At 40.9% G+C, this 16,525-nt stretch overlaps 2 protein-coding genes across 4 annotated transcripts; both read left to right on the plus strand.

Moving 5' to 3' along the window:
* Positions 1 to 825: 825 nt before the first annotated feature.
* Positions 826 to 5,459, plus strand: hoxb9ab (homeobox protein HoxB9ab). Its single transcript, NM_001141626.1, is given in 2 exon segments — positions 826 to 1,431; positions 4,850 to 5,459. Coding segments are annotated over 2 exon segments (750 nt in total). The 5' UTR covers positions 826 to 917; the 3' UTR covers positions 5,086 to 5,459.
* Positions 5,460 to 11,040: 5,581 nt separating this feature from the next.
* Positions 11,041 to 15,852, plus strand: hoxb8ab (homeobox protein HoxB8ab). Of its 3 annotated transcripts, none has more exons than XM_014204324.2 (3): positions 11,041 to 11,144; positions 13,165 to 14,044; positions 14,761 to 15,852. In XM_014204324.2, the coding sequence occupies exons 2-3, from the start codon at positions 13,621 to 13,623 to the stop codon at positions 15,075 to 15,077; spliced, it is 741 nt and encodes a 246-aa protein (XP_014059799.1). In that variant the 5' UTR covers positions 11,041 to 11,144; positions 13,165 to 13,620; the 3' UTR covers positions 15,078 to 15,852.
* The last annotated feature ends 673 nt before the right edge of the window (positions 15,853 to 16,525 follow it).

Consider the following 16,525-nt stretch of genomic DNA (forward strand, 5'->3'; position numbering starts at 1 on the left):
ACTATTTGTGTCTGAGTGTGAAGTGAGCGTTTTTGTCAGTGGCAGGAATGCTACAGCAGAGTCGTTTACGGTCCCCGCCACAGGCGATATATCAAGTCTATAAAAATCAAAGCTGCCTGATGTAGTATTTTATTATAGTATTAAACGACCAAAAAAGTTCAAGTAGTTCCTTCCATAAAGACAGGGGATTGGCACGCATTAGTGTTTAATGCGCTCGTTAAGAAAAATTACTCTTAACCTTCCAATAAAGCATGAACATAGACATTTCCTACACCAGAGGAAACTCAGAGGCAAGTTTAAAGAAAACAAACCAACATAAAACAATAAACATAAAACATAAAACGTTATCGGTGATAGACATCCAGAGATGAACGTGAGAGAAATAACGGTAGTATTCCAATGTTACTTTGATTCTGATGATGTATTGGGCGTTCATTCACGTAATATATTGGATAAGGCTTATTGTATTCAATGGCCTTGTTCCATGAGACGTATGCATGTATCAGTTTGATAAAGAGAAGAATGTGGTCGCTTATTTTGTCGTCCATTGTTTCCAATATGCATGTATAATGTCGTTGGGATGCATAATTCAACTGGATATTTCTACGACGGCCTACAGATACCCACATATAATATGGATGCACTCAAATTTTGCATATTGCATAAACAAGACAATTTATTTAGAGAGGAAAATATGTACAGTGCTAGGAGAGGTGCAGCCCCTTGGCGGATTGATTTACGCCCCATTGACGCTTTATCAGGCTCGTGAAAAAAGTCTGACCAATCATTTCGCTCCGAGCGCACAGCCCCAGCAACCGAGCTCTACTTTGTTCGTAGGCTAGTAGAAGGCTAGTAAAAAAGACTTCTGTCCTACATGTTTTCAATTCAATGAACCGTGAATTGTATAATGTCCGAGAATGTCCATTTCTGGAACTCTGAGCAACTATTATGTGGACTCTATAATAAGTCACGAGAGCGAAGATCCGACTTCAGTCAGGTTTTCCAATGTACAGTATTCGAACTCCAGGCAACCGGGGGGACATGGCGAGCATCCCGAATTCCCCTCTTGTAGCTTCCAGCCTAAACCTCCCGTTTTTAGCTCGTCCTGGAGCCCGTTCAGCCCCCATGCCTCCAATGGCTTACCAGCGGTTTACCATCCATACATCCCGACTCAGCCCGTGCCTTCCACGGACACCCGATACATACGCACTTGGCTCGACTGCGCTCCGCGCTCGGAGTCCCTCCCCGGGCAGGGGCAGGTCAAGATGGAGCCGCTACTGGGACACCTCGGGGAACCCCCCAAAATCGGTGGACACGAGTACATTTTGGAATCCTCTTCGGCAAGAGAGATGAATTCCAGCCAGGGCTCCGGATTCGAGGACAATAAGGATATCTGTGAAGGTACCGAAGACAAAGAAGGGCCAGATCAAAGTAAGTTATAAAACGAGGAAGTGAACAGTCTGTAAAGCTTTTAATGCTGTCATAAAACAGGAACAAAGAGATAGCGAGCCATAGAGGCTCACTACCATATCTGGTCCGTAGTGTGCATCTAATTTACTATGTATGTTTACGTTAGAATTATTATCATACATTTATACATACACCAGGTCAAGGTATGGATGGTACTCTGTTTTGGAGCTTGCGACATTTCACGTGCGCGGTTTTCTGCGCTGTCCTGCCTTAGTTTTGGGGACCAACTGGTATTGAATATAATTTTACTGCAGTAAGTTTTGGCACACCGTCTCTGAGAACAGGTTATCTGCGCTCAGTTGCACTTTAGTGCAGTTCATTTTGTCAGCAGCTTGTTTTAATCCAGTAATAACTGAACAACACCTCAAGAAAAACGTCCCTCTATTGAACTATATGCCAAGAGCCTCTTCAGTGCAAAATCAGGGTTTACCAGGGAAAGGCCCTCTTAACTCTAGTCAATATTTTAGTGTAAATATCCTCTTTAATGGACAACGAGCCTTTGTTTCATTCACGTCGGATGATAGTAGTCTATTTATACACATTTAATGTCGTTTAGAAGGTGGAGTGTGGGGGATTGGGTTATATGTTCGTTTTTGCAATAATTATTATTATGTCAAAGAAACCGCATTGACGACATTTTCTGGAAATAAAGTTTTATTGATGCCTTTAGGGCTGTTGAGTGGGCAAAAGTCTCTCTTTAACGCCACAAAATAAATCTGAAACATTTTCCAAGTGAGACTCACAGTTGGGTTTTTTTTACAAGCAGACTCATCTGTCTGAGCTATATGACATTATGTGGAGGATGTTGGTCACTGCACTCTCAGTTGACTCGCTGTTCTAGCCATGCCTATGGTTGCCGTGACAGAATAAAATGAAATTTCTCTCCTTTACCAACACTGCCTCATAAGATCAGGCTGGCTATTAATCAGGTCTGGAGCCGAGCCGGAGTGGAAACCTATATATTTGTATTACTCCGCACAGCACAGTCTTGTTGAAATAGGCCGTGCGTGCTCGCCCGGTAACGTTTTGGTGCGCCGGGAAACTGAGAGATATATCACACATCTGAGGCCTATCCTAGATTGGATGGGTCAAGGTTCTGACAGATGGTCATTTTCTAGTAGTATGGACTGACGGTGGAGACGAACGTTGATTGTAATCCACAAAATGGGTTCACGCACTACGTGAACTCTCTAATGGATGGTGCGCAACAGAATTCCCCTTTGTGTTGCCCTGGGCGGCATTCCAGAATAAACTACGGGCAAAGGCAATGAAGTTGGGAATTACACGTCCCTCTTTGTGCTAGCAGCGGCTTGTGAGTGAAAAAAAGTGATTGCCCCTGAAGTTTATTAAGTTATAAGACCAGCCAACATCACTATTAATTGTTGTGTGTTGGCTCCCTGGGAGAGTTGAGGAAAAACATATAAAATACGATGCAATCTCAATGTAGAGAAATGCAATAACGAATCTCTCTAGGCATATACGAAAGGTCAATTTCTCAGACTATTAAGGTAAAATTGCAAAGAGACATGATGGTATAATAACGGTCTGTAGCCATTATGTGTTTCCATCCCAACATTCGTCACAAAACAGACCATGATCATCCAACGACAATACCCTCTTAAACGTGCATTGTTGCAGATCATGTCTCGGAGCTTATAAGTATTTAGATGGCACACCTCTATCTCCGATGTGTCCGCCGGCAACGGATAGCTTTACAGGGTTATCAATCATCCCCGAGGGATTATTTCCTTTCATGATAACAATAGGATTGCGTCATAAGATTTAGGATATTAGAGACAGTTGATGTGGTATGAAAGTGCGTGTCTAGGGGCATGGGCCGATTGGATTTCTCTACGTTGGTTACATGTATGTATCCTAAGAGAAATGGCCATGGGCTTCAATGAGCCCAGATTTTTTTCATCTGTAGAAATGCCCGGATCCATTGGCCAAAGCTATAACCCTTCACATATCCGTACGCGTTATGGGATAGCACTGGATGGTTTGTCATGCAGTGACAGGAAAAGCCCTGACTTTGCACGGGATGAATGACACTAGGTGATTATGTACTTGGGGAATGCGAAGCACCACTTTGCGTGTCACAAAGCCCACTTCTACCTCAGTGCCTCGGAACAGGCATTTGTGTCCACTTGCAGATGCAATCGATCCAATGCCATGCCTGGGAGATTTATATCCCCACGGCCTTTTGAGTCATCAATGTATTCTCAGTTTAAGCTTTTCAAGGCCGTTTGAATGCCATGGTAGCCCAACTTGCAGGCTCTACACGGTGCTGTTATACAAAAAGCAACTGTGAGGAAATGTAGATGGGCCTACATGAAAATACATAGCATGCATTCCCGAGAAAGCCACCAGAGAGGAGAGGCGTCTCCACGGAGACAGCAAGAATTATTCCCCCTGGAACATTTCCCATAAAAAGGAGATAATCCACTTTCCAAAGCAACCGCATTTCAGGGGGACTGCATTTTTGTTTGGGTTAGGCTCTGTTGCTCACTATAGGTCTCTCATAGTTCCAATGCTTTTGGCTCTGTTGGGGGAGGATAGCGTCTCCTCATAACCATGCTGCGCTTTCTTCACTAATTGGATTCGGCTGAGGCCTGCTAACCAAGCGGAAGGGTGGAGTGCATTGCCATGATTGGAGGTTCTGACAAAAAAAAAATAAGGAGAATCGTAGTTTACGAGATAACATCACATCCAAGTGCTCCACCCATTTAGAGTGTACTTCTCACAAACAGGGTGATTTTCAAGGTCTAGTGGGGTGAAGGACACGAGTACTTTTTCCATTATCTTTGTGTTTCCCATTTATGACATAGTTATGGTAACATGAAAAGACACCTTGTGGTCCAGGAAGTACTTTCATGGTAAACATGTACAGTGGTCCTGTGTGGCTCAGTTGATAGAGCATGGTGTTTGCAACGCCAGGGTTGTGGGTTCGATTCCCACGGGGGACCAGTATGAAAAAAAATAAATGATGAAATGTATGCATTCACTACTGTAAGTCGCTCTGGATAAGAGCGTCTGCTAAATGACTAAAATGTAAATGTAAAAAAATGTGAAGGAACTGTCCTCTAAACCCATTTACAATACCAACCAAGGTCACCTTCGGCCCGAGGGGAGGTGAGGAACTACTTTCCTCTCTCCTCTACTCCATTACATTACCGAACACGGTTCCATTTGGAGGAATATGAGCCTTGGCTTTTGATATCACTTTAACTCAATGATATAACGCATGGGCATGGATATCTTGTTATTACGCACGCATGTTTGTATTTAGTTATGTTATGAGGCTTGCTAGTCTAGGGCCTATTCTGGTCTGTGTTTGTTAGCCATTTACTAAAGGTGTCTGTCTGACTTTCCCTTGTAGATGACCCCTCTGCCAACTGGTTGCATGCCCGGTCTTCCCGGAAGAAGCGGTGCCCTTACACGAAATACCAAACCCTCGAGCTCGAGAAAGAGTTCCTCTTCAACATGTACCTCACCCGGGACAGAAGGCACGAGGTAGCGCGCTCCCTGAACTTGACCGAGAGACAAGTCAAAATATGGTTCCAAAACCGACGGATGAAAATGAAGAAAATGAATAAGGATCAACCCAAGGATTAAGAAAAAAGGGGAGTGCTATTAAAAACACCACCATTACAAAGAGTCTGCTTTCTCGTTACTTTTCCCTTAAATAGGCATACATGGACTGTAATGGGTAAAGTGGGGGTGCAGGAAGCTTGTTTTTATTATTTTCCATATCGATGTGAAATACCCTCTGACATTATAGAAGCGCAGACCAATAGAGAAACCCCTTATGGTACATTGTAGCTCAGTTGGTATAGCATGGCGCTTGTGACGCCAGGGTAGTTGGTTTGTTTCCCGGGATCACCCGTACGTAAAATGTATGCACGCATGACTGTAAGTCGCTATGGATAAAAGCGTCTGCTAAATGCCATATATTATACTATACAGTAGAAAGGAGGGTGGATTCACGCGGCTCTTTCTCAAGCACTACTTTTATCACTTATTTATTGCTTTACGCATGACACCAACGCTCATCAGGAGAGGCATGGAGGTGCTGAAACGTCGGTTTCGTGTGGTCATTAATACATAAGAGAAACAGTTGTGGTTACAGGGTGTGCGCGACCTGCATTTCTTCTTATCTTTTAGTTTTTTCGCTCCATTCCTCTGTTCAACTCCATATATGCGTCGTACGTAATGATGGTGCTAGGCCTATAACTGATCTTTCACGAAAAATACATGTATTTTATTTTCCCGAGCAGCAGTTCCCCAATTCAGTTCCCCAATGATGTTATATTTTAAATCGATGAATAACCTAGTGTAGCGTCACATCCCCCAGAAGCCCCTTTGACTGGGTCGTATTTATCAAAATATCAGGGTTCCAGGTATTTGTTGTAATCCCTTTAAATACTAACTCAACAGGTATATGCACACTCTTATATGTATCTCTTTTTTCTACATAATAATTTTACATTCAAGTTCCTTGTGCGTAAAAGTGCGTAATAACCTAATAAGGGTTTCATATGGAAAAGTCTATGACATGGCTCTCAAACCCTGTTCGTGGAGAGGTACTCTCCTGTACGTTTTCACTCCAACTCCAGTTGTAATGAACCTGAATCAGCTTATCAACCAGACAAATATTAGAATCAGGTGCGCTAGATTAGGGTTGGAGTGAAAAGCTACAGGACAGTAGCTTTCCAGGAACAGGGTTGGAGAACCCTGGTCTATGGGGTATTTATCCGTTAACATTTCCTTGAGACCAATGTTACTATTTCGTTGTGTAATTGCTAAAAAAAAAAAAAAAGTATTTTAGACTACTTGATGTGTAAATGAATCAGGAATACGTGTTTTCGGGTAGATAGCGCGGCATGGTATATTTCATTGAAGTATCATATGCAACATGTTAGATCACATTCAAGATGGAACCTTGTTCGCGACTGGGATTAATCCTAGTTTTATATAGTTTGGTCTGCCAATATAAGGTCAGTAGATCCAGTGGCCTTTAGCCTACTTGCTTTGATCTAATGACTGTGCAGTCTAACAGTGGGACGTTTTGAACATTTACGTGGAAATGAAAGGGCCTACAATAACACGCCCTTTTACACTCTCTCTCTCTCATTTTGATATATGCCATAAAAAAGATTTACTCCTATGCGCTTAAATACAGGATATAACATATGTCGAAGAAAAACAAGCCTACATTGTCTAAGAATAAAATGTTTACATTGTTAGCGCATGCCTAATATCATAATGAAATGTAATTTATTTCTTTATGTTTGTGTGTTTTGGAAATGAAAATCTATCTGAAGAAAATGCGCCATGCTATAGCAGTTTTTGGACGGTAATATTTCTAATTAATTGTAAATAGGCCTAGGTGAATAACCTCGATTGTTTTTATTGGAACGAGTTGAATATGTTCAAAATTGGTGTTTTGGGAAATGACATCGGAGTTGAATGAGCAGACGTCGTTTTTCCAGTTTTAGATATTGTTTACATGTTCTTGTCCAGAATGTATTGAGCATTAACTGATTTAACCGTGTTGTCAATACAATAAGGAATGATGTACTTATTTGGTGTACATGTATTTGTGTTTGTTTGTTTGTGGGAGTACTTACAAACATACTGGGACACTCTTGTGATGCATTTTCAGTGAGATATGAAATGGGTGGCGTTTCTGGAGTCGCGCGCATGCCTGGCCTTCATTCAGAATATTAAGGAGCATTAAGACCCCATTGTGTCTCCATGCGCTCGAGCCTCGCATGTCCACGGCAGCTTTCATTGCAGAGGCCTTCAGGTCATCTCAGTTGAACTCTTCGTTTTTTAATAACAACAACGCTGTAAGGACCGACTCCAGAAACTACTAACCCCCTCTCAGTCTATTTTTTTTTTTTTATATCACATTAATCTCTTGTGTCCCTCATGTAAATTGTATTCAGTCCTGTGTTGTTTATCTGTGAGATAGCACTGCTGATGCTGGATTCGTATTAAAAAATAGTTTACATTAGAACAACGTCTCTGCTCTTTTTACTGCTGTTGATAACTTCATGGAGTTGATATGAGATTCAAATGAAAATAAAGCAGTTGTATTTATGATAGCCAATTCATTTTAGACCGTGAGAAGGTCTCATGAGCGCGCGTAATAGGGCACATATGCGCCTTCTCTGCGTGTGAGTGACAACAAAACAAGTTTGAGGCTTTTTATATTTCCAAAATCACTTCATCTTTTAGGAGGAGCATGTGTTCGAAATATGTCTCGTGCGCCGGAGCATTTGTCTTGAATTGTACTTGAAAGAAAGGAGTCAAGTATGCACATGGTTCCCTGAAGAAGACTGCCCCAGACCCTAACATTCATTAAGATGACTCTATGGCAATGTGTATCTTGGCGTTTTCATTTAATACGTTTATGACAATAAAAGTGTGGGTTATGTGTATTTAAAATGTCCCACTCTGTGTAGAACCCGAGAAGGGGATAGAGAAGAACGTGGAATGAAACCAATCTGCTGTGTTGTACAGTGCGTGGAAAATACTATTCATGGGGCCTGTGGCACATGGCTAGTGAGGTAGGTTATGATTCTAAGACCCATGTTCGCTTTTTTCCAAAGATGAACGCAAAGAATACTGTATGATTTTTTAATGGGTCTTTCCAAAAATGTCACGCCCAGCAAATGCCCACTCCTTTGCATAATGAGTCTATATATTATACTTAACTAAAAAGCAGTCTATTCATGAACTTGGAATAAATCGTTTTATAGATTTATTGCCTTATTTTGGTACAGTGTGGTGCATAATGGTACAATTCATACCCTACATACTCCTGTAACATCCCATAATAAACAATTATGCTAATGTTTCATCGATTTATTTTTCAGAAATGGGAAATAACAACATGGGCGTTGGAGACTGGAGATTGAATATAGGCTACATGAGGTTGAATGTACAATAACATTGTTGGGTGTTATTCTCTGAATCCCTGCAGCCTATAGTAATTAAAATATGTCTTGAAGTTCGGGCCAACCAGAACTACTGGCTTGCAGATGTGCAACTGAGACATGAACGTTTTTTTTTGCGTCGCCAAGCATATGGGAATAAAAAGCCTATTTCTTCTTAAGTAGGCTAGAGGGTCAGTATTGGTTATTATGGCTCTGTACCACCCAATTCTGGGCCTGTTATGATATTTTTCAGGAGGAAACAAACAGCAAAAAAGGATGTGGGCTTTCGTTTGGGGAGGAGGAGATGGGGAAGCCGACTGTCATAAAAGAGAGAAAGAAAATTCAATGCGGTGTGCCGCAATAAAATAATATGACTGCAATAAAACTTAATAGGGTATACCTTTCTGAAGGTTAAGAACTAAACGGCTGTAAAGCAAACACGGGGAGAAGGAAAAGTTTCAAGTCCTCCTTAATAACTGTTTCGAGGTGTGGTGTGGTAGGCCTAATCCACGTTCCTAGACTGGGGATTTACTTTGTTCCTTTGCGTTTTGTCGTTTATTGTTTGCTGCGTTTGTTGTTTTCGTATTCCACTAGGAGTGTGGGGGGGGGGCTTGCGTGGCGAGGTCTGGACTTCCAGATGAACCGCCGGAGTCCGGTGTCCGCGAAGCCTCCCTTTGTTTCACTTCCGAGCGCATCCTGACCGCCCTATAGCAGTGCCATAAAACGCCACAAAAAGATTCTGGCGAGACGTCTGACATAAGGGAACCTTAATCTGTTAACAACCTCGCCCCCAGGCTAGGCTGGCCATTTTGAGGCAGAACCTTTGATTGTTAGGTCATGGAATAGCTTATGGTCAGAGTGCATCTCTCTTTCTTTTAAAAACGATGTTTTCCCATGTTTTCATTTTCAGTTTGCAATTCTGTTGTATGACAGTATGCTGGGATTTTGCATACAGTCATTGAGTAAAAAGGCAAACTCCTGGACAGAGTAAATTCAATTTATCATGGCAATTTTATCATACACCAGATTATCATGCCAAATGTGAAATTACAATAAACATTGCAACCTCTTTTTGACAATCATTAACACTCTTTTCAGTACTTGCTACCACTGTGAGGCACACAATTAGGCTGCTACTACGACCTTTTTCAAAGAAATGACCATAAGTATAGGCTACAATTAGGCCCCACAACAATAACCAGAGATGAACGATAAGCAAAATGTACATTATACTGTCTCTAAGTTGTTTTGACATTTAAACCTCTGCAAGCTACACTTTTCAAATATGCGCATAGTCAATGAATGTTTCTATTCACATTGTTTTCTTTTCGTGATCAAGTTTTTATTATTTTGTTTGGTTGTCAGGACAAACAAAAAACACAAACCAACAGAAATTACACAAATACACACTTATCTCCCCCCCCTGCTTCCAACCCACAGGACCTGCTTACTTAAGTACATATATTAAAATAATGCCTTTATACTACCAAGTGTTGTAGTCGATAAGTTAATATTCTCTAATTTTGCACCGTGTAGTCGAGAGATCATATGAATACATGTGCCAGGAGTACCCTGGGGGCAGAGCATACAGACAGGGGTTGAGTTTATGTTCACCCGGAAAGTATTTTTGGAGTCGCAAAACTCATATGGGCAAAATGAATAAATAGCTTTGACTTCTAAATCTCTGCAAGCTAGACTTCTCAAATATGTGCACAGAAAATAAATGTTTCTATTCATATTGTTGACTATGTTTTTCCATCAACTTTGGCAAAAAGTTATGTAAATGATCATTTCCTAACATGAGCTTGACTCAAAGTTCTTCAAATAAATATTCGGATCGTTCTTATTTTCGTTTGAACCATGCACGAGAGAGGTCGTCGAATAGGGTTGAAGCATAATTTGCCCTCGTGTTTACACGTCTTTCGTTTTAGAAATAATTAATAACGTCACCTGCCATATGCTTACAAAGTTTCATAAATATTTTAACAATTTCGTGTTTATTTTTTTATTGAAGTTTTTACATTATTTAGGTTATTCATCTTACATTATTCATCCCAAATGATATGTTTAATTTGTTGTCTGCATATAATCAAATACAATAAGGTATGCTTTCTATTAGGTAGGCAGCTGTTAGAGTAACAACTTAAATGAAACAAATATGTATTATATTCTTTCCAACAATATGTAGGCCCATGTACGGCAGCTAATTTTTCTTACAAAAATAATTTGTAGGCTACATATAGAAATGACTCGATTGATAATATGTTGTCAATTAAATAGGCCTAAATAATTACACATTTTTAGCAATATTAATTCAACTAGACCGCATTAGGCCTATGTATAGACTAACATGTCTTCAGAAGAGGAACAGAAGAGGAACAGCTCTTGTAGACTATATGTTTTCTTATTTCGAAATAAGGCCTATACTTTCACTGTTTAGTTGTGAAATACCGTCATTATGTTGGTTTATGTGTCGTGTTTATAGAATCATAAACTGGTATTAACTTGAAATCCCTGCGTCACACCTAAAAACGTCCTCTTGGTGGCGATGTTGGTCCACGAAAGAAAGCCTCCACTGTGTTGTCTGCCTATCCGGAAGTCCTTAGAAAACTCAGACAGGCCACTTTACACCACCTAAACTTGGGCGAAGAGAACCTCTTGCTTCACTTAAGAGATTTTGAAGGGCCGCAAGAAGATTAATATAGGCCTATATGTTTCTCCTGTATTAGGGTAAGATTTCAATTTAGACCTATATATTTGAATAGTCAAACAGAAGCGCATTGACAATGATTTGGGCTATTTGTTTGCTTCCTCAGAAACGTTATTAGCCTGCAAATAATGTTTTGACCCTAAAGCACATATATAGAGGGCACAGCTCTTCTGAGAGGATTATATAGCCTACTAATTTGTAATAATTGATCTTCTGTTGGTTTAAAGTTATTGTCCATGAATTTGGGAATAATTACTAAAATCAACTCAATGTTGTGAAGGTTTTTTATGATTTATTGTTATTCGATTGCAATATGTTTAACTTTGTAGTACAACTATTAAATTCATTATTCGGATCGAAAAACGCTGTTCATATTTATGTTTTTTTACAATGTAACGAAATATGGAAATAAGTGACTTGCTGTAAACCGTCATATTAGAAGTAAAATGCCGCTAAATTGGGTAACACGCTACATTGGTAACGCTTTAGCGCTGTGGAATATGTTTGAATTTACATTAGAACTCCCTGATATGTAAAGGACAACAGTTCATTTAGTGTAGCTAATTCGAACGTTTGTTATATTCCAATAGATAGCAAATTCATTTGGGTTAGAACCTTCATTAAAATTGCAGTACACTCTTAACGTAGCCTGTCATGAATGCACAAGCTATAAAGTATGAAAAAAAATGGCAGACAAATTGTCCTACTGTAAATTGGACATTCACATGGCATATGTTTTAAAGGTTTCCAAAAACACGGATAATAATATGTTTAAATTTTTTTTGCAACGGTTACATTTGACAGTAGCCTAGCAGGGCTAACACTTGCATACGCACACCGGGAATAAAATAATGCACGCAAAAATTGATATTTTCTCACTTAATTTCAACAATCCTGAACATATAGGCCTATATCTTACATAATATCGGAAAACTGCATAAAACAACAATAACAAAAAGTTATAATTCGTTTGGCTCCTATACTACAATGTAAGTCATATACTGGCAAATACAACCTAACTAAGACGTTATCATAATCTTCATTATCTAGGCTAGTTGTCCTAATACTAGAATTCTGAATAAATGCTTGACGACACTCCTGGCTTCAATTTGTAAACGCAAACTACGCTCAGCCTATTTCTCAAACCAATCGCGTAGAGATAGGCCTATATTCTCTTTAAAACGTATTTTAGTCCCAATCCTAACAATAGTTTCGTTTTTATGAGGTCATTAACGAACACAACCTTTCCACAAGTTATCCCCTCATTAGTTATTCCAGAAAATACGTCTAGGGGTTAAAATATCAGCTTCTATAATGACAGTCCGTACGGAAAACACAACTAAAATGACAATTAAATACTTGAATATTTCTGTATCGGTGAAATTGCTCCAAGTGAAGCATTTATGGCTTTGGTCGTGGAACCTCATAAAATCTTAACAGCTTTTTTGATGCAAGGTGTAAACAACAAACAGCCTCAGCGTTAATTGCATTTTATAGTTTGTTAAACCATTTACAACCACTTTCTCCATTATACCCCGAGTGGCGCTCCTTTCAGACATCTTCACATCTTTATGAATATCATATTTATAAAAAATACTATAATCAAAATGTTAAATCTGACTACCTCGTTTGTTCTCAACAAGCCTCAGACGCTGGTGCCGAGGCTTTGACAAGTTGTTTTAGAACTGCAATTACATTTATAGGACTTGTTAAAACTGATACCAATTACATCGTGTACTTTCACAATTTGCAAGGGCGACCCTGACATTTTCGAAAAAGAGGATCCCACCTCATTATAATTTAGAAATGAATGAGTAGGCTATATGTGCATCCCTTCAGGTTGACCATTAGCTAGGCTACATGCTAAAAATCAATCTCTCCAAGAGAGGTTTTTAGAGTGGGTAAGTTGTGGTGGGTGGGGGGCGCTCTCTATTTGATCTGATGCAAAGCGGCAGATTTCTCATTAACTTACCCGCTTGAATATATTAATGCGCATATTCTCCCCTCCTCTCTCCCTCGACCCCCCTCTCTTTCCCCTAGTCCATTGCTCCCTCTCCCTTTCTCTTTTTCTCTCTTTTTCATTCTCTCACTCCTTCCATATCAGAAGCCCGCAGAGTAGAGCAGTGTCCGTGTGGGATGCGAGAAGCCAATGAGATGAGGACCCGATAATAGATGCAAATTATCGTGAAAAGACACCGCAAAATATGAAACAACTCATTTGCAGCGGAGTAAATCACAGAAAACTGTTTGTGAACTGGCACCTCATACCAGAATTGTGATGCAGGAGCACTTCAGTGGAGACGATTTTATGGAATCGGCATGATTGTGGCTTCGGCTATTTAGATTGGGTGTTTTGAAATACAACATCAGTCCATATATTGCGAACCAGCTTGGGTTCTTTTTTTTTTTTTTACCCAATAACTCTTCAATTGCCTTCCTCTCGAGCGCTTGAGTCTTTATAATCACAAACAACAACAAAACCAACAACAACAAAAGATGAGTTCATATTTTGTCAACTCTCTCTTCTCCAAATACAAGAGTGGAGACTCTTTACGTCCCAATTATTACGAGTGCGGGTTCGCGCAGGACCTTGGGAGTAGACCCACAGTAGTGTATGGACCAGGCACTGGAGCAACTTTCCAACATCCCCCTCAAATCCAGGAATTTTACCACCACGGAGCGTCCACGCTCTCCAGTGCCCCTTACCAACAGAGTCCCTGCGCCGTAACATGCCATGGCGAGCCGGGAAACTTCTACGGGTACGACGCTCTCCAGAGGCAAACCCTTTTTGGACCCCAGGACGCAGATTTGGTCCAGTACAACGACTGCAAGCTAGCCGCTGGTGGTATCGGGGACGAGACGGAGAGCACGGAACAGAGCCCCTCTCCAACGCAGTTATTCCCGTGGATGCGACCGCAATGTAAGTCAGACCTAAAACTGAAACACTGCTTGTGGGTATGCATGAATAGCCTGAAAGGGGTAGAATATTAAACCTCAAACCATTCGCAATTAGGGCTGAGGTGCGTTTCCTGTGTTCAAAAGGAGAGACAAAGTGCTTTTATTGTTTTATGGTGTCCAAAACTTTACAGTTTAATGACCCCGCCATATACAAGAGAGGGGAATAGAGAAGAGAGCAAAGCTTTTCTCTCCATGTGCGAGCTGGCCGGCAGCTGATTCTCTTACTTCTCACCGAGGTTAAAGTTTTACTACTCGCTTTTACGACTTAAAGTGGTCTCGGGGATTATTTCGCTACAAGGTGGCCATTTCCCACAGGTTAGGCGCTTTATGGCTTCACCTAATGCTCTGAGTAGCCTATGTGTGGGCGTAAGACATTATTTGCTTTGGATTTTATTTAATATCCTATGAATGTGTGGACATTGAACATCCAATCACTTGAATTGTATTGCAATGCTGATAAATCACTTGGAAGTCAATCTAGGTTTAAGTAACCTCGGATATATATAAAAAATGAGTGGATTATATAATTGATAGCTTCACTCTGTAGGCCTAGACAATAATAATTGCTTATGGGGATATTGGGAATGGAGATTAGGGGATTGCATTTGGGAACTTGTATAGGCTATTCGTAATGGCTATTTGTATGTTTTCCTCAAACATGTCCCCTCATTTTGCCAGTAGCTGCCGGGCGGAGGCGAGGCCGACAGACCTACAGCCGCTACCAGACACTGGAGCTGGAGAAAGAGTTCCTATTCAACCCCTACCTGACCCGCAAGCGGCGAATCGAGGTATCGCACGCCCTGGGACTGACCGAGAGACAGGTCAAAATCTGGTTTCAGAACAGGAGGATGAAATGGAAAAAGGAAAACAACAAGGACAAATTCCCCAGCAGTAAGACAGAGCAGGAAGAGATCGAGAAGGAGAAACGACAGAAGGAGCAGGGCGCGGGGACACACTCGTCCGGGGAAGACTGCGACAAAGCCAAGCAAATGTAAGCTATAGGGAGGAGATTAGGGGGTCGAAATCAGCACCGCGGAAAAGGCAGCGAGAACGATAAGGGAAGTGGGGCCAGCATGTGGTTTTGTCTCGGAACATGGCAGTCTCTGGCTAGTCGTTCCAGGTTTGATTCATTCGGTTGGAAAGTCTCCTGACGGTGACAAAGGACAGGACCATTCACATTGTGGTTGTTGGGAGACAAAACGAAACATTTGAACGGGAAATGAAGCATTTGTACTTTTTATCTGATGTTGGAAATTATTATTGTGTTAAAAATAGAGTCCTTTCATTGTGGAACAATTATCGTGAAAAAAACAAACATTTATATTGTTAGAATTTTGTCATTAACAATTATCTTGGCAGCTGTATAGTTTTTAAGTTAAATTGTGCACTTTTTACTGTTCTCACTTCTATGTTATGACGACGTGGCGAATAATGAATTCCAACAACATGAAACTGCCTATTTATGCTGTAGGCTTTCCTATTTTTACACTTGTCCTTCCTTAGTTCGTTTTGATTGATGGTATTTTGTTGTCTTCCTTATTTGGGTAAGCATGCGCACAGTGCAAACATGGAAAAAAATGAATAAAAATACAAATGAAATAAAAAAGGATGTCATGTGACCCCTCGTTTAACCAGAATGTGTACTGTAGGCTACTCGTGAATTAGTTTATGGGGACTTGATGATATGCTTTATTGTTCTTCATCACTTTGTTCTATTGTCTGAACCTGGAAGCGGCGGAAGACAGAGGACACAATAAAGAGAATCTGTGACATCGTTGCTGCTTCATTTCCTCTCAAGGTGTGAATCCCAATAGCCACCGTCACCACACAGACTGACTCAACCAATTAGTAATCTTACCCATATTACACAAGTGCATTAAAACCTTCACCAAACCAATGAGTGTGTATGGCTACTGGGTACTGGGTGCACACACTTCTAACAATGTAGGGATTGACGCGCGGTCAGAATTGTGTCGTACATGTTTATCTCCACACAAGCTCGACATAGATAAGGCCATGGCATGTGGAACCACACTGTAAAGTCTGGCTAAATCATATGACTATTGGCAGTAACAACACCCCCCCCCCTTCAGAAAAAAACGTGAGGATATTTCCCTTCCCATAACAGTCACATTCATGTTGAGTCTTATTCGAGAGGGGGAAAGAAAAAAAAAGGTGCATAAAAGCACCTGTGCGCCAGGTAAATCTTGTCAAACACTGGGAGAGCGTGGTACGTGGCACTAGGCGACTCGAGACAGCTACTGGCCTCCCTGTTCCGTAAAAACAAAAGTGCTTGTGTTGTCCAGAGCTTCTCTGTCGTGCTGGAGATGGAAGCTGTGGAAAGAGGGATGCTCTGAAGCAGAAATTCTCCCAGACAGGGCCGGAGTGGGCCGGTGTGGGCTATACTGGTCCCTGGACAGGGTACAGGCATCGTGCGCAGAGA

This window comes from Salmo salar, chromosome ssa06, assembly GCF_905237065.1.
Source record: "Salmo salar chromosome ssa06, Ssal_v3.1, whole genome shotgun sequence".
NCBI lineage: Eukaryota > Metazoa > Chordata > Actinopteri > Salmoniformes > Salmonidae > Salmo > Salmo salar.

Coding starts and splice junctions, on each gene's coding strand:
- hoxb8ab (XM_014204324.2), top strand. CDS start 13,621: ATGAGTTCATATTTTGTCAACTCTCTCTTCTCCAAATACAAGAGTGGA. Junction 14,045..14,760: donor CCCGTGGATGCGACCGCAAT/GTAAGTCAGACC, acceptor TCATTTTGCCAG/TAGCTGCCGGGCGGAGGCGA.